The following is an 18,526-nucleotide window of genomic DNA, read 5'->3' on the forward strand; positions in this document are numbered from 1 at the left end:
CCAACCAGACGAACCTGGCTCTAAAGCTGAAGACTCTGAAAGGCAGAGCTCTGAGTGGAGGACCACCATCACCATCATCCAACTTACTACGGTCTTCTGTTTGTGTAACACTGTGTATACATTGTTTGTAATATGGCTGTTGGATGACACTAAAAAGCATAATGTTTCGTCCATAGAGATGTCAGATAGAATGTGCTTCTACGTTACCTCCACCTTCGTTCCTTTCTTGAACAGCCTGATAAACCCACTGATTCTCATAGTGAGGAGTGATGGTGTCAGGCAGTTTGTTAAAATTAAACTTGGTTTTTGATCAGATTTCTTTAAAGAAACACTAAAAGACTTGGAGTCTTGGTACGATATAAATTCTATACCTTTCTTTAGTAGTAGTAGGAACTTTTGAAACCTTCTGTTTAGGTAGCATGTCTCTGGTGGAGCCACAATGATCATTCGCCAGTTCTGGTGGCTCAATAAATCACATTTTGTCTCAGAATAGAGTTAAGAGAGATTTGGACCACAAACTTACAAAAAATTACATTTGTCTACAAATTATTGATGGGACTGCTGAATACTGAAGAGATTGAATCTTTATGAAAAACACAGAAATGAACTCAAGCTATTAATCTGTCAATTTGATAGCGAATTCTAAGAACGAAATTAGAGATCCCAAAACTATTCATTCAATTTGTTCTTCAGGTGGCAGAATTTTAATGAGCGACGTAGAATCAGTGACATGCCTTGAATAAATGTTTATTGTAGAATTTAAATTTTGATGAATAATCATATCAGAACACTGAAGTAAACTCTGGATTGATTTTTTGTTGTGAGAAATACAAAAGTGTTACAATTAATCGTTTAGATTCTTCTTTTTCCATGAACTTGCTGTACTTGTAAATTCTAGAAAAGATAGTTTTATTTTCTTCAAAAAGACTCGCATAATATTTCGTAGACACATTAAAAACTTAGCTCTATTTTGTTGTATTTATTATCACCAGTTTCTAAGGAAACAACTCAAAATAGAAATAGGCACTCGCACGTGCAGACGCAGGCACAGCTGGAGGTGATTAAATAGCACGTGCAAGCAGTACCAGCCAAATTACTGTTTTATGTACTAATAAAACAGCTGTGTCGTAAATGATTACTAACCTGGGATAGATCTGTCAACCGTACTTAGATAAATTAAACTAATCTGTTTGTAGGGTACTGTGGGCTACTATTCCTCTAACTTAACAGATAATTATAAGTCGTCATGAGTATTTAATCTACGTAAAGGTGTCCTACGGTTAACAGTTAAAAAGAGAGACCATTATTTTAATTATAATTACCGCGGTGTTTACAGGGATATAATGTAGACGGTTACTTTCACTGCCTGGAATTTGATGATGAAACTCTTTTACCGTATATCTTATTTGCCCGTTTTTTAGTTGTGCTCAATTAACTGATACTACATTACTTTGCTAGTTGTTGAAAAATAGAAGTTTAAACACTGTAAGATTATAAAAGTACTCGAATGCAGGAAATGGCGCGAAATGATACGATGGATCAAACGAACGGAAATAAGGCCAATATAAACGACATTATAAACAATAATAAAAATGTTGCTATGAACAGTAACGCTATTACAAGTTCCTTCCTCTACACAATGATTCCACTAAATTTGGTGGTTGGTGTAACTATCATCATCCTTAACTCTCTAGTCGGACACTTCTACAGAAAAGGTAAACGTAGCACCGCTGCTCTGCTCTATACCTACCTCACCGGCTGGGATGTCACCATGGGTGTCACCGCGGTGATACACGCAGTCTACATGATAATTTCGGTGACATCAGATGTGGAAGCAGTGGAAAAGACCATAAAGGTATTGGTTTGCGTAGTGTACGTGATGACGAATCTAGCAGGTAGGTTGAGTGTCTTTGCCAACACAGTGTTGAGTGTGGTGAGAACCATCAACATCTCCCAGCCTTTCTACCGAGTCAGAAGAAGGAACCTACACATTGTGTACTGGGTGTGCTTTGTCTTCATTCTGATCCTCTGCGTTATTGATTTATGGCGCCTTTTAGTTTTAACTGAGAAAATGCCCATAATGATATTTCACGCAAAGATGTTTCTCAATCCAGCTTTAGGATCTAGTCTCTTGGAACAGGCTTTAGATGATGGAACAAAGAATTCGGTCCCCTTAGTCGTAGAGTCAAGTGTGTCGAACATCTTCTACCATTTAGCAACACTGATTGCTATCATCTGTCTGGTAATCCAAAGTAAAGTTTTACTTTTTAACTCTGATAGAAAGCATTTGATCAATGGAAAAGTTGGACCAGCCAGTGTAAACCGAAAAAATGGACAGCAAAGTGGAGTGGAACCTGAGGAAAAAAAGTCTGAAGAACGGAAATCTGAGTGGAAAACAACCATTACCATTATACAGTTGACCAGTGTTTTCTGTTTGTGTAACACTGCGTACTCTGTTTCTGTGATCTGGCTGTTTGGGGACACTCAGAAACATGGTAGACCTGACGGCCCTAAAATATCTGATCGCCTGATTTTATATGTCACTTCAGCCTTTGTTCCTTTTCTGAACAGTTTGATCAATCCCTTGATTCTTATATTTAGAAGTGACAGCATCCGGGTGTTTGTGAAAGCTCTCCTTGGACGAAAATGAGGCAAAAACAACATTGAACGACAAATATTGAACAAGTTTCCAGAATTCAATGTAAACTGAACCCACCAGTCATCCGTGCTTTGTTTAAATACTAAAACTAAGCAGCTCGCCTTTTTGGTGGTAAATTATGGTAGAATCTGTAGATGTTTTAAATATTTTACATGAATGTTATAGCGTAGTGTGCTGATGTTACACCAAGTGTTATAACTCATTTCGGTATTATCTATTAATTTGGTTCGCGAAATAAATTGATTGGTGGGATATCGCTTAACAAATGTATGCCTCGATGAGCGCAACTCATACATGTCTTGATTAACGATGGACCTGGTTGAGTGACTCAACCAGGTCCATCGTTACTCAACTTGAGTCGTCCGGTTGAGCATGTGCGGAACGCATGGTCGGCCGATTTAATCGCTAAATCGATCGATTGCGCGCGCAAATAATATGCGCGTGTCATATCGCAAACGATTCAAACAAATATTGATTCGGCGCCGCGTCTTCCTGAAAGGCGCATAGCCGATATCGCATCTCGGAGATACATGTTTTCGATGTGGCATGATATGATATGAGTCTACGACGAGTCATATACATATTGTACAGTGATGAATCATGAACACATAATAGCCATCATTTCATGCAGATTACTGTTTCAACCAAAATTAAAAATTTAAATAATAAAGGAACAGAGGTCAATCACATGATCAACAATTATACCGATAAAATGATACATAAGTAGTAGTGGATACGAACTACATCACACTAGAAAGAAAATCAATAAGAATAAGTGTGTAACTTACCAGCGCACAGTGGATTATCAGCATTTCCATTGAGAGCGAACTCGAACGATACTTGACCGTGAGGCGGAAGTGCTGCTCCAAAGCCGAATGCTGGGAACAACTTGTCCCTGAAAAAGTCAACTGTTCAACTACCTCTTGTCACTTGATGAAAAACATCAGTTCATAACATAACTAGAAGATATAACTTTATCAAGTACTAGATATCATTTAATTCTGTAACAGTTCAATTTTTGTATTTCTGGGCCCACACCATGTTCCATTTCTATATATACCATATTCCCTATTGTAAACTGGTCACAATGTCCATCACCAAGTACATTACGGAATACATTATCTGATTCAACACGAAGTATTGCCAAAACACTTAACATATTTGTTATCACGGAACACAGCTGAAAGTGGCACTCAAATCAGTTCTATGAGGCTCTAATCATGATTTGAGCTACACGATACACAAGCTAATGTATACATTATATAAGCCTATCTTTTATCTGATTTCAGACGTAACTAAATTGCAGCACTTCAATGATAAATGAACTATATAACTCGGGGTCGAGGTCCGGGACTCTAGGGTCGAGGTCCGGGACTCTAGAGTCCTACGAAACATGACGTGTTTTTTACGTCTCCACGCTCTAAAGTCCTGTTTCGTAGAGCCCTGAAGTCTCACGCTCTAGAGTCCCAGACCCGATGATATCATCTCTAAAATAAACAAGATTTGACTGATAAGGTTTAGGTGCTTGACAAAGAGAGGAGAAAAATATAAGGTAACAGAAATGCGCTCCAACTCACGCGTCGTAATCCTGAATGATCTGACCAATAGCCTGCCAGGTCTGCTGATAATGGTTACCCTCAGGGGCTCCTATGTAGTGTAGAGACCGGGGAGTTTGGGGGTCCCCGTTACTGCCTGTGAAATCTATTGCTACCTGAGGTGAGTTAGAGGAAATGAGATATGGTGAAATCTATTGCTAGCTACCTGAGGTGAGTTAGAGGAAATGAGATATAGTGAAATCTATTGCTACCTGAGGTGAGTTAGAGGAAATGAGATATGGTGAAATCTATTGCTACCTGAGGTGAGTTAGAGGAAATGAGATATAGTGAAATCTATTGCTACCTGAGGTGAGTTAGAGGAAATGAGATATGGTGAAATCTATTGCTACCTGAGGTGAGTTAGAGGAAATGAGATATGGTAAAATCTATTGCTAGCTACCTGAGGTGAGTTAGAGGAAATGAGATATGGTGAAATCTATTGCTACCTGAGGTGAGTTAGAGGAAATGAGATATAGTGAAATCTATTGCTACCTGAGGTGAGTTAGAGGAAATGAGATATGGTGAAATCTATTGCTACCTGAGGTGAGTTAGAGGAAATGAGATATGGTGAAATCTATTGCTACATGAGGTGAGTTAGAGGAAATGAGATATGGTGAAATCTATTGCTACCTGAGGTGAGTTAGAGGAAATGAGATATGGTGAAATCTATTGCTACCTGAGGTGAGTTAGAGGAAATGAGATATGGTGAAATCTATTGCTACCTGAGGTGAGTTAGAGGAAATGAGATATGGTGAAATCTATTGCTACCTGAGGTGAGTTAGAGGAAGTGAGATATGGTGAAATTTATTGCTACCTGAGGTGAGTTAGAGGAAATGAGATATAGTGAAATCTATTGCTACCTTAGGTGAGTTAGAGGAAATGAGATATGGTGAAATCTATTGCTACCTGAGGTGAGTTAGAGGAAATGAGATATGGTGAAATCTATTGCTACCTGAGGTGAGTTTGAGGAAATGAGATATGGTGAAATCTATTGCTAGCTACCTGAGGTGAGTTAGAGGAAATGAGATATGGTGAAATCTATTGCTACCTGAGGTGAGTTAGAGGAAATGAGATATGGTGAAATCTATTGCTACCTGAGGTGAGTGAGAGGAAACGAGATATGGTGAAATCTATTGCTACCTGAGGTGAGTTAGAGGAAATGAGATATGGTGAAATCTATTGCTACCTGAGGTGAGTTAGAGGAAATGAGATATAGTGAAATCTATTGCTACCTGAGGTGAGTTAGAGGAAATGAGATATGGTGAAATCTATTGCTACCTGAGGTGAGTTAGAGGAAATGAGATATGGTGAAATCTATTGCTACCTGAGGTGAGTTAGAGGAAATGAGATATGGTGAAATCTATTGCTACCTGAGGTGAGTTAGAGGAAATGAGATATGGTGAAATCTATTGCTAGCTACCTGATGTGAGTTAGAGGAAATGAGATATGGTGAAATCTATTGCTACCTGGGGTGAGTTAGAGGAAATGAGATATGGTGAAATCTATTGCTACCTGATGTGAGTTAGAGGAAATGAGATATGGTGAAATCTATTGCTACCTGAGGTGAGTTAGAGGAAATGAGATATGGTGAAATCTATTGCTACCTGAGGTGAGTTAGAGGAAATGAGATATGGTGAAATCTATTGCTACCTGAGGTGAGTTAGAGGAAATGAGATATAGTGAAATCTATTGCTACCTGAGGTGAGTTAGAGGAAATGAGATATGGTGAAATCTATTGCTACCTGAGGTGAGTTAGAGGAAATGAGATATGGTGAAATCTATTGCTACCTGAGGTGAGTTAGAGGAAATGAGATATAGTGAAATCTATTGCTACCTGAGGTGAGTTAGAGGAAATGAGATATGGTGAAATCTGTTGCTACCTGAGGTGAGTTAGAGGAAATGAGATATAGTGAAATCTATTGCTACCTGAGGTGAGTTAGAGGAAATGAGATATAGTGAAATCTATTGCTACCTGAGGTGAGTTAGAGGAAATGAGATATGGTGAAATCTATTGCTACCTGAGGTGAGTTAGAGGAAATGAGATATGGTGAAATCTATTGCTAGCTACCTGATGTGAGTTAGAGGAAATGAGATATGGTGAAATCTATTGCTACCTGGGGTGAGTTAGAGGAAATGAGATATGGTAAAATAGTTACTACGACTTTAAAACAACTAGCTGGATAAGAGTAAGTTGTCCCTGCCTTGTGGAGAAGAAGTACAGATAAAGGACTAAATTTAAAGATGGAAAATTTGGCAGTCAATCGACAAATATTCTGATTTATTGTTTTATAATCTGCATACTCACAGTGCAGTTGAGTTGCAGTCCACCCATGATGTAATCAAGGAAAGAATAAGTCTTCTCCACCCTGCACTCTGCCATCTTTACTTGACCTGAACAAAGTGGCTGTAATTAACCAGAGAATAATAAGTAGTTAAGTGACCAGATCATTACGGAGACAACTTATCTTTAAAAACAGGATGTGATCTTAACGGTCCTAAACTGGTTCAGGTACAGACGTCGGACTATATCGGGTAAATCGTATCAAGTTATTCATTAAACAAATTCAGCAAGCCACTTGAATTTGAGCCGCACCTGAGTTACTGTAATCTTTCTTCGTTTTTAATTTCTTAGGGTTGATAAGATCGAAGACGGTGGTTGAAGCATTAGCTCGGTCTCGTAGTTGAGCTAGTGTTGTTATGAAGTAACCAATGAAGTCATGAGAACCGTCATCGTCGTGATCATAGCAGGAGAACTGAAATACCAATACTATCATGATTGTGAAATGAATCAACATTTGCAACAATTGTTAATCAAGGTTTTCAATACTAAAGATCTATCCGAGTTTTCAATACTCAAGATCTATCCGAGTTTTCAATACTCAAGATCTATCCGAGTTTTCAAGGCCAAAATAACTATCCAGCAAGTTATTAAGCAAAATAAACTTTTCAAAGCTTCTTTTTTTTTTAAACGCACCAGTATGGGTTGCTCAGCCTCGCCGCCACAGAGCCTCTTAACATTAATCTCGTGTTGTCTCCATCTCGGCTGAGTGTTCCCTCGATCGTCTCAGAGCGGTACACTGTCTGAAATGTACCGTCTGGGTTCTGCTTCCCCAGCTCGTAGAACGGATCTGACTTACCGAAAAAATCCTTTTTGTCTAACCCCATACCTGTAAGGATTGTCTGGTAACGCCCCAAACTTGCGGGGAAAAGTTATAAGAGAAATGGAAAGGTCGAATATTCTGGATAATTAATATAGATAATATGTAAGCCTGTATATGTAAAGTGATTCTTTCTTCATTATGATAAATACGGAGTAGCACCTTCGAATTTGAGACAGGCAATTTCGTGATGACCTCCCACTTCGGTAGCGGTAATGGTGATTGTGCCACATTCTTGAAATCTCGGGTGATCCAGGGGCTTTGTTAGTGATCTGACAGCTACAATCTAGGGGGAGTTTCAGTGAACAATCTAATTCCCTGCTTAACAGAGCAGAACAATTTAAACTATTTGCGCAGGTTTAACTGTTTAATAGTTGATATTATAAGAGCCCCCTCTATCATGCAAGGATACCGATCTGATATCGATCGTAAATAATAAAAATACTCTAGCGCAATTGTAACTGCAGTTTTAAAGAACTCCAAATGCTCAATGAACACTCTTGCAGGTACCAGTTACCACCCGTATTCACACTCAAATTTGAGTTTCGTCAGTTTCCGATACGAGATTGGGACGGGTTCTATAAACAAACAAACAAGAGCCCCCCCCCCCCCCCCCCGACATTACGTTACCTGGCCGACTGGTATTTCCAGCTCCCCCAAGAAGTCTGCCATACCTATACTCTGACCAGGGTCGTCCAAGTCAAACACTCTGATCCTGATGTCTTGTCTCTCTTCAAATCTGATTAATTATCATTATGTAATTATTACATGATACACTACATGATAAATGATGTGTTGTAATGGAGATAATTTGTCTCATTGGACGACTAGTACAGTCAAATCCGTCCTAATTTAAGCCTTTGTCGGACAAAATTCGCAACAAAGCGATTTTAACGGGATATGGTCGGGACAGGTCCCAGGAATCATTCCAGAGAGTTCCCAAAATCCTCGACTTCAGGAAAATCCACAATTACCACTTTTTTACCACCTTTTTACCACTTTGGTTTTCTGCAAATAAGTCACGTTCTGAATATCCTAGAAGATTCTAGTTTAAAGCATTGTGTTTAGAAAACAAAGAAGAACAACTTTTCCTTTAACAACTTTTTCAAAAATAAATTATTTAATTAATAAATTAAATAATTAATAAAATTTCAAATATTTCAAAAATATATTTTCATAAAAAATGTTCACAATTACATTCCACGTGCAATGAACTAATTTTTATAAAAATTTTCACTTTCAATATTTTGGACTTGTAAAATTTTCGAAATTCGTAAAGAATAACCACTATTTATCACTTTTTACCACATTGAATCTCCGCTAATAAAACGACTTCTGAATGTCGTCGAAGGTTCTAGATTGAACCAATGTGTTCAAAATATAAAAGAGAACAACTTTTTATCTGACAACCTTTGGATTAGATAATTAATTGATTTATTAATTAAATAATAATTAAATTTTTAAAAATTTCAAAATATACTTTTTATCAAAAATATTTGTCGTGACGTAAAATGAATTTACTTGAATAACAGAACATACACCGTCACATAGATTAGATAACAGATTTAAAAAATTCAGATAAATGGAATAAACGGTAAAATATCCAAATTTGTACGATACTATTATAGCTTATTTATAAATATTTACACATCATATCTCTCGACTTACAGAAACATCAACTGGATTAGACCACAGAACTGCCTCTCTGCAAATCAAAACATCTGCAAAACGATGTGCGAAACGGATTGAAAATGACGAAGTTATCAAGCAATTTGTTTATCTCGTTGGCGAAATTGATTGGGTTATCAATGATTACCTAATTGCTTATCACGTGACAGGGTGCTAGGATACCGTAATTGGGCTTTCTGCACGATTTCTGTGCCACGCTTTCACTGGATCAGACACCACCAGTCGGATCCACGGAGTTGGTAAGGATCGGCTATTCAGAACGATTCCGATAGTGGGAATCTAGTGCACTAAGCTACGGAGAAAGTCACGAGAAATTTTTGGGCGAGCGAATTAGGAACTTAGTAAGAGCCTAACGTATGTGTACTATACCACCTCCCCCCTCCCCCGCACAATAATTTACCCTGTCTGTAATCCGGTTTGAGGATTTATCATTTAGTGCGATCTCTACGTTACAGAATGGACATTTGTTTAAACTGTGTTCGTGGACTAAAGATGGTCCTGTCTCAGTTACAACGAACTCCTCTTCATTGGCCGATATAATAGTTAACAGCACTATGTTTACAGTATGCACTGAAGGGGTATCCTAGTTGCTTGAACTTTTAACAGGTGCCCCGCCTCATTTAAACCTCAATTAAGTTTCCTATCATTCGGTTGAGTCGACCGTTGAGATCCCTTAGATCCAATGGATCCTTAGCTACTCCCTAGACTAGGTGACACTGGGATTCGAACCCTGAACCTCTGCGCAGAAGGCGGATGCTCTAACCGCTAGGCTAGATATGAATCTTTGGAACTGGTCTATGGTCACTGTCTGCAATAATACACACAAGACGTCACTCAGAGCTGAATCAGTCATGCCGTTGTACTGCCGTTTAATTTCGTTCAGTGACCAGGGGTTGTTGATCCAACCTGTGGTGCGTTGATTTCTTTATTTATACAAGGTATGAGAGGCGTCAGGATAAAGAATAGGACTGTACGTATCCGTTTCAAATTTGCTGGGCATAGTTTAAAAGTTAGTGCACTTACTTAAAAGATAAATAGTTTAAATAGTACCTGAGGACAGCAACCCTTTCCATATTTCATTCCATGCAAATTTACATTGTCGATCATTCGCCCTCTTAAAGCTATTCACCGAAACTAACTCCTCATTTGCCTGGTAAATTAAAACATTGTATTGGTTAAGAATAGCTGATTTCATAAAAATCGAGATCACTAGATGAAGCAAGACTTTCAGTTCTTGAACAGAAGTCGCAATCTTCAACAGCAGACATCAAGTGCGAACAGCTCTCGCCAACATCTGGGGCAGTTGAACAACATTCTTATCGTGTTTACCATCAGCAGCAGGTGTGGGATGAGAATGACCTAGATCCGATAAGCTGGGGATGGAAGATGAACAATGGGACACATGTACCAGTGACCACTCTTATGAGTACAGCTCCGAAAAAGCTCATTCAAAAAATCAGTTGCAAATGTTTAAAGTCAGGTTGTGGCAATGCTTGTTCATGCAAAAAAGCAGGAATACATTGTGGATCAACCTGCCTCAAATGTCAGGACAATTGCAGCAATGTGCCAGCTGAGGACTCATAAGTTAGACTGTTATCTAGTATATATATGGTTATATAAAGTACTACTTCGATTTCCCGATTAATTTAATGGAAATTTGTTAATTATTCGTGATATGTAATTTTAAAATATTTTGATCAAAAATAATTTTTATAATTTTTGGATATTTGTTTAATAATCGAATTAACTAATTAATTAATTATCTAATCCAAAGGTTGTCAGATAAAACTTTGTTCTCTTTATATTTTGAACACATTGGTTCAATCTAGAACCTTCTACGATATTCAGAAGTCGTTTTTTTTTAGCGGAGATTCAATGTGGTAAAAAGTGGTAAATAGTGGTTTTTCTTCTCAAATTTCGTAAATTTTACAAGTTCAAAATATTGTTAGTGAAAATTTTCAAAATTTTCATAAAAATTAGTTCAATATTCGTGGAATGTAATTGTGAACATTTTTCATGAAAATGTATTTTTGAAATATTTTAAAATTTATTAATTATTTAATTAATTAAATAAATAATTTATTTTTGAAAACGTTGTTAAAGAAAAAGTTGTTCTTCTTTGTTTTCTTAACACAATGCTTTAAACTAGAATCTTCTAGGATATTCAGAACGTGACTTATTTGCGGAAAACCAAAGTGGTAAAAAGGTGGTAAAAAAGTGGTAACTGTGGATTTTCCTGAAGTCGAGGATTTTGGGAACTCTCTGGAATGAATCCTGGGACCTGTCCCGACCATATCCCGTTAAAATCGCTTTGTTGCGAATTTTGTCCGACAAAAAGACGGATTTGACTGTACTAGACGTACAGAATGAAAATTGACACGATCCATAATCTCAGAACTTACTTGTAAGAAATCTGAATAGGCTGCGCAAACACGGGGTTACAGTCGTTGGAAACTTTATCAGTCCGTCCCGTCTCTTTCCAGATATCCTCATGATTCTTCATGTACAGGACTATCTGAGATTATGATCTGTGTTAAAGTGAGCGGAAAAAACATCCTGTATTGATTCATTTAATGGGGATTAATTATAATTGATCGCACTATTATTGATGACAGTGAAACTTTGACTATTGATTAATTGATCGTGTACCTGAGGGTCACTTTTGCTGAGTACGTCCATGTCCCTAAGGTTGGCACAGGAGAAAGCCAGCTCAATTTGTGATTGTGGTTTGTTTTTTATTGTCTGCTGTCCTGTGGAAGGTATCATAGTGACCAATTTGAAATGCAGCAAAAAGTTTTATCAAACCCGTTTTTGATCGGTCAAGTGATTCTTTATGAGATCATAAGTAAAAAGAATCCCCACCATCCCCAATATCCCCACTATCCCCACCATCCACACTATCCTCACCATCCCCTCCATCCCCACCATCCCCATCATCCCCACTATCCACAATATCCCCGATATCCCCAAAATCCCCAATATCCCCACCATCCCCACTATCCCCACTATCCCTACCATCCCCACCATCCCCACTATCCCTACCATCCCCACCATCCCTACCATCCCCACCATCCCCACCATCCCCACCATCCCCACCATCCCCACCATCCCCACTATCCTCACCATCCCCACCATCCCCACCATACCCACCATCACCACCATCCCCACCATCCCTACCATCCCTACCATCCCCACCATCCCCACCATCCCTACCATCCCCACCATCCCCACTATCCCTACCATCCCCACTATCCCTACCATCCCCACTATCCCTACCATCCCCACCATCCCCACTATCCCCATCATCCCCACTATCCCTACCATCCCCACCATCCCCACTATCCCCACCATCCCCACTATCCCTACCATCCCCGTCATCCCCATCATCCCCACTATCCCCACCATCCCCACCATCCCCACTATCCCTACCATCCCCACTATCCCTACCATCCCCACCATCCCCACCATCCCCACCATCCCCACCATCCCCACTATCCCCACCATCCCCACCATCCCCACCATCCCCATCATCCCCACCATCCCCACCATCACCACCATCCCCATCATCCCCACTATCCCCACCATCCCCACTATCCCTACCATCCCCGTCATCCCCATCATCCCCACTATCCCCACCATCCCCACTATCCCTACCATCCCCACTATCCCTACCATCCCCACCATCCCCACCATCCCCACCATCCCCACTATCCCTACCATCCCCACCATCCCCACCATCACCACGATCCCCACGATCCCCACCATCCCCACTATCCCCACCATCCCCACTATCCCTACCATCCCCACCATCCCCACTATCCCTACCATCACCACCATCCCCATCATCCCCACTATCCCCACCATCCCCACCATCCCCACTATCCCTACCATCCCCACTATCCCTACCATCCCCACTATCCCTACCATCCCCACTATCCCTACCATCCCCACTATCCCTACCATCCCTACCATCCCCACTATCCCCACTATCCCCACCATCCCAACCATCCCTACCATCCCCACCATCCCCACTATCCCCACTATCCCCACTATCCCCACCATCCCTACCATCCCCACCATCCCTACCATCCCCACCATCCCTACCATCCCTACCATCCCCACCATCCCCACTATCCCCACCATCCCCACTATCCCCACCATCCACATCATCCCCATCATCCCCACCATCCCCACTATCCCCACCATCCCCACTATCCCCACTATCCCTACCATCCCCACCATCCCCACCATCCCCACTATCCCTACCATCCCCACTATCCCTACCATCCCCACCATCCCCACCATCCCCACTATCCCCACCATCCCCACCATCCCCACCATCCCCACCATCCCTACCATCCCCACCATCCCTACCATCCCCACCATCCCCACCATCCCCACCATCCCCACTATCCCCGCCATCCCCACCATCCCCACTATCCCTACCATCCCCAATATCCCCACCATCCCCACCATCCCCATCATCCCCACTATCCCTACCATCCCCACCATCCCCACCATCCCCACTATCCCCGCCATCCCCACTATCCCTACCATCCCCAATATCCCCACCATCCCCACCATCCCCATCATCCCCACTATCCACACTATCCCTACCATCCCCACCATCCACACTATCCCCACTATCCCTACCATCCCCACCATCCCCACCATCCCCACTATCCCCACTATCCCTACCATCCCCACCATCCCCACTATCCCCACTATCCCCACTATCCCTACCATCCCCACCATCCCCATCATCCACACTATCCCCACTATCCCTACCATCCCCACTATCCCCACTATCCCTACCATCCCCACCATCCCCACCATCCCCAATATCCCCACTATCCAGTATCCACACTAAGAATACACAAGGCTATTAATGAATTACCATCAAGCTCAATTCCATATGCAGGATTTTGGTGCAAATCTTTGTTCAAATCTGGCTTTTCTTCCGATTCTTGCGCGGGAGCCAGGAAGTTATACATTTCAAAATGTCTCGAAAAGCAAACAATTCTGCGAGTTGCGGGGGATTATACCCAAATATGCAGCGATTACGCAGGAATAGGTAGTGTTTCGCTACATTAGGATTGTAAAGCAGTAAGCAAGAGAAGTCAACCTGATTCACATAGAAAATAGACAATAATGAAATGGCCACATACACTACTGTCTATCCTACACACTGCTTTCGTCGCGTAACATAATTCAGTAATTCAAATCTGCAACCGTTCACTTCACCGTCACAACTCCTGGAGCTGATAACACTGAATACACACTAAGACTTCACACTGAGATTCACTACAAAACACCATCGACAGTATCTCCAGTGAGACGATCACCTGCTACACAGACGGGTCACGCACAGACTCAGGTAGCGGGGCTGGCTATATCATCACCACTGACAATAATAACACCACTCTAGAAGAGAGATCATTTAAGCTTCCTGATTATTGCACTGTTTATCAAACAGAGCTCACAGCCATCATCGAAGCTTGGAAATATCTCTCAACCTATACCAACACACATATCATCATACCTATATGGTCTGACAGTCTCTCCTCTATACAAGCTCCTTGCTTTCAACGAGGAGTAGAACTACAAGAGACTGTTATGACTCTCTCAATGCACTCGGATCCACTAACACTCTAGAGATCCGATGGATTGCAGCACATATCGGATTGAGGGGAAACGAAAAAGCAGGTGAGCTGGCCAAGCTTGGCACAACCAGTGAATCCGCTTTGAAGTGTCCAATTCCACAATCTTACATCAAACGTCTGATCGACGACAAAGTCACCAGACTGAATCAGGAAACCTGGTTAACTGATGGTCCCAGACACACCAAAATGACACACTGCCACAAACACGTCAACATCATCAAAAATCTTAATACTACACTCTGCAACATGAACAACAGACAAAATTACAGAACTGCAGTGCACCTTATCACGGGACACTGTGGCTTAACCAAACACCTCCACATCATTTGCAAATCAAGCACCAGTGCTTGTCCTATGTATGGCGGCGAAGAGGAGACTGTCTCCCACTTTCTAGGACAGTGCCCGGCTATTGCCCAAATAAGAGGGCAATATTTCCAGGTCTATGACCTCTCCGTCAATGACATATTTGACAACCAACACATCTCCACTATTGTGGACCGCACCAAACGCTTAATTGTGCCAAAGGAGGTGGACCAGACTGGTGTGACATAGCGACTACTCACACGTTGTCTCAGCCTATCTTTCTTTTCCACACCCAGCATGTACTTAAGCGTTCCTTCATGACTCATCCCCCCTCATAAAACTTGCCACCATCTTCCACTATACACATTTGATATCTCCGGCAACCTCCTCCAGGGTTACCATACCCCAGAGGTAGGCGGAGCATCCTCATGCTATCATCTCGTGGGCCATCCAGGCCTAGCCTCTCTTTAAAAAAAACATTACTGGTAACTATGTGATAACAATGTTTAAAACTTACCCCAACCAACGAACCCATCTGCTGATCCACCGACCTTATCTTCTCCAACTTTCTCTTCAGAAAACGCAGGCATACTATTATCTAGAGTTACAAATTTAAGTTAAAAATGAGAGTTAAAATGAGAAATGAATCGGAGGTAAGGAAGATGTTGTTTCCAGATGTAGTACAGTCTACCCCCGTCCCCCATTATACTGTTACTACCGGCATAAAACGTATGTATATTGTATAGACTGTAAACGTAACACAGAATACCATTGTTTACTATTCATTAACTATTGCAACAACTTCAACCAATGATAACTCAATTGAATAGCGGACACTTCACGACATTTCATCATTATATATATAATAGTACAATAAATTATATGCCCTGAATTATGAATCTTATAAAAATCAGAAAAAATCAAAGTACCAAAACAACTAGAGTACAACAAACAGATATAATATTATCACATAGCAAGTCCACCAGCAACCTCAATATCAACACCAGTAATAAAAGTGCTGTTTTCCGAAGCTAGAAAACAGTAGAGGTCAGCAATCTCTGCTGTTTCCCCAAACCGACCCATCGGGGTCATCATGAGAACCATTTGTTTTATGTGTGGAGGAATAGCATCAGCCATGGGAGTGCTGATAAAGCCAGGAACTATCGTATTACAACGTATGCCTGAAGTGTGTGACTGTGAGTGAGAATACAATAAATTGAAATGAATCATATCCACTATTTTATCGTCGTTAATATGTATGAAATCTCCAAAATAACTGGTACACATACCTTTTGGACCAAGTTCCCTAGCAGTTGTTTTAGAGAAAGCGATGATACCGGCCTTTGCTGCACTGTAGTTAGCTTGTCCTGCGTTCCCTATCTTACCTGATATACTACCAGTATTTACGATACTGCCTGCATAGGAGTTATATTTTAATACAAAACTTTAATTAAGCAGGTAAATATATATAATATACCTGAAGTGACATGTAAAATCCGGATTGGAATATTATTTATGAGTCGCATAGTTGAAATATTTTCTTGAAGTGACATGATTCAAATCATGTTATAAAAGTATAGCATTTAACACTTCATTACCATGTGCTTTTGCTTTGACCATCTGTCTAGCCATGATCTGCGTAAAGAGGAATGTTCCAGTCAGGTGACATGACATTATACTGTCCCACTGTTCATCTGTCATCTTCAGAAGCATTGCATCGCGGGTTATCCCTATTATACTGTGGGTCAGCTTTAAAACAATATATCTCTAGTATCTAAGCGAGAAAAAAGGCTGGCAGGATTTTATCAGATCATAAAATAATAATCCGCTTGTATTTCTAGGAGTTTACCAGCACAGTTGATGCCAATAGTAGGGGTTGTATCGAAGTGAGATGAAGCATTATCAACAGCACACTGCACGTGCTCCCGCTTGGAGATGTCACCTACAAATGATGCGCACAATCCACCAGTGCTACATATCTCTGATTTGGTTTTCTCAAGACCTAGGATTAAAGAGATTTATCTTTTTATGCTATAAGAAATGAAAATTGTTTTATATCAAATTTCGTGCACAGGTTTTAAAAAATACGTTTGTAATAATGTTCTGTCTATCCTATAGATGTAATCATAACAAACCTTCTTCGTTGAGATCAAATAGTCCGACTTTACAGTTGTGAGCTGCTAGTTTGAGAGCTACAGTTTTACCGATACCACTTCCTGCACCAGCAACCAGAGCCAACTTTCCACTTAGGCCTGATAGCATTCTAAGAAATCAAAAGTTTATAACAATTTCAATAAAACGTACTTAAAACAAGACATGTAACAGCAACTTGCATCTTCGATACTTCAATAATAAACATTAAACATTTCCATTGTCAGAAACTAATTTTAGAAATTCAGGTTGACAGTTCGTTAGATCTAAAATATCAATAAACCTTTGATTATTAATACTCATATGTTTCAAGACTTCAGTTATATGTGTATGTATAAAAGATCAATCCCTATTGCGGACACTCTTGTCACTTCAAACATTTAATCCAGACTAATTATTGATTTTGCTGTCCAATACTTTCAGAAGTCTGTCTATCATATCATCTCTGTTTTCTCTTGTAACCTCAATAACCTCAACATCAGTTCTGTTCTTGAGTGAATCAACAAAAGGAATAGATTGGACTGGAACAGTACACAATAGATACACAAGGTCACTTTCGAAAAGTTTCATGACTTGAGCTTTAAATCTGTGACTGAAGAGCTCCATTTTCCCGATTTCATCTACAACAATAATACTTATCCCAGATCCACTGTGACCTAACAAGGGAAGAGCATTTTGTTCAAACGAGTTTACATCAACTGTATATTTTGAAACCTTAGGTCCTCGGGCTTGAACTCCTTCTGGATGTGCTCTAGCAAGTGATGCTCTTGTTTTATTATCCACTGATACAATGTCAAATCCTATACGACAAGATTTCCTTGGTTGGTCTTTACTGCGAACTTCTTCAGTGTAAAATCCCTTGATCTGATTTGGATACCTCTCACTAAGAGTTGTTGCAACATGTTTACACAGTGTTGTTTTTCCAACACCTGGGGCCCCAGTCAGTAACAGGTGTTTCGTCATGGCTAAAAATGGGATAGACTTTAATTCATGATTACATATTTTACGACACATGACAAATTTATGCTTTCACGAAGTAGCCGCATGTTGGGACTGTCCACAACACACTGGTTGATTGTTTTATGACGTGAGACAAAAAGGTAAATAAACAACAATTGATTCGCTGTACAACCTATTCTAAAGCAGTCGATGATCTACTCACAATGATTTATAAAATTATTCATCCACAATAGTGAGTTATGATATGACACTTATAGCTTGTGTCTCAGTGTCAACTTGAACGGTACTTAGTAACTGAACCATGGTTTCTAGAGTCTGCTAGATTGGACTCCTCTGATAGTTTTAAAT

The 18,526-nt window shown here is 40.3% G+C and overlaps 4 protein-coding genes across 4 annotated transcripts in view; all 4 read right to left on the bottom strand.

The window, feature by feature from the left end:
• The window catches only part of LOC134822654 (copine-1-like), a 32,526-nt gene extending 20,746 nt beyond the window's left edge, over window positions 1-11,780 (bottom strand). Inside the window, exons 1-8 of the mRNA XM_063833834.1 lie at window positions 11,751-11,780; window positions 11,504-11,616; window positions 8,043-8,151; window positions 7,615-7,698; window positions 6,848-7,007; window positions 6,560-6,645; window positions 4,237-4,370; window positions 3,448-3,554 (exon numbers count right to left, since the gene is read on the bottom strand). Of these exons, the coding sequence (XP_063689904.1) occupies window positions 3,448-3,554; window positions 4,237-4,370; window positions 6,560-6,645; window positions 6,848-7,007; window positions 7,615-7,698; window positions 8,043-8,151; window positions 11,504-11,616; window positions 11,751-11,780 (823 nt within the window). The remainder of the gene's footprint in view (window positions 1-3,447; window positions 3,555-4,236; window positions 4,371-6,559; window positions 6,646-6,847; window positions 7,008-7,614; window positions 7,699-8,042; window positions 8,152-11,503; window positions 11,617-11,750) is intronic.
• Window positions 1-18,526, bottom strand: part of LOC134817291 (double-stranded RNA-specific adenosine deaminase-like) — a 536,580-nt gene that overhangs the window by 358,525 nt on the left and 159,529 nt on the right. The gene's annotated exons all lie outside the window — the stretch shown is intronic.
• Window positions 15,897-17,329, bottom strand: LOC134820812 (estradiol 17-beta-dehydrogenase 8-like). The gene is made up of 5 exons (XM_063831447.1): window positions 17,203-17,329; window positions 16,917-17,069; window positions 16,666-16,797; window positions 16,357-16,482; window positions 15,897-16,248 (listed from the first exon to the last, which is right to left on the bottom strand). Exons 1-5 carry the CDS (start codon window positions 17,327-17,329, stop codon window positions 16,034-16,036), a joined length of 753 nt encoding a protein of 250 aa, XP_063687517.1. The 3' UTR covers window positions 15,897-16,033.
• Window positions 17,485-18,183, bottom strand: LOC134822568 (cancer-related nucleoside-triphosphatase-like). The gene has a single exon (XM_063833693.1). It carries the CDS (start codon window positions 18,179-18,181, stop codon window positions 17,609-17,611), a length of 573 nt encoding a protein of 190 aa, XP_063689763.1. The 5' UTR covers window positions 18,182-18,183; the 3' UTR covers window positions 17,485-17,608.

The sequence above is a fragment of the Bolinopsis microptera genome, chromosome 1 (genome assembly GCF_026151205.1).
Source record: "Bolinopsis microptera isolate Bmic1 chromosome 1, MBARI_Bmic_1.0, whole genome shotgun sequence".
NCBI lineage: Eukaryota > Metazoa > Ctenophora > Tentaculata > Lobata > Bolinopsidae > Bolinopsis > Bolinopsis microptera.

Bases quoted from the DNA above. Each gene is read 5' to 3' on its own strand.
- LOC134820812 (XM_063831447.1), bottom strand. From the start codon at position 17,329: ATGCTATCAGGCCTAAGTGGAAAGTTGGCTCTGGTTGCTGGTGCAGGA. The intron at 17,070-17,202 runs GTTTGTTATGAT...CTTTAATCCTAG, and splicing joins ATTTGATCTCAACGAAGAAG to GTCTTGAGAAAACCAAATCA. The intron at 16,798-16,916 runs GTAAACTCCTAG...ACAGTATAATAG, and splicing joins TATTGGCATCAACTGTGCTG to GGATAACCCGCGATGCAATG.
- LOC134822568 (XM_063833693.1), bottom strand. From the start codon at position 18,181: ATGACGAAACACCTGTTACTGACTGGGGCCCCAGGTGTTGGAAAAACA.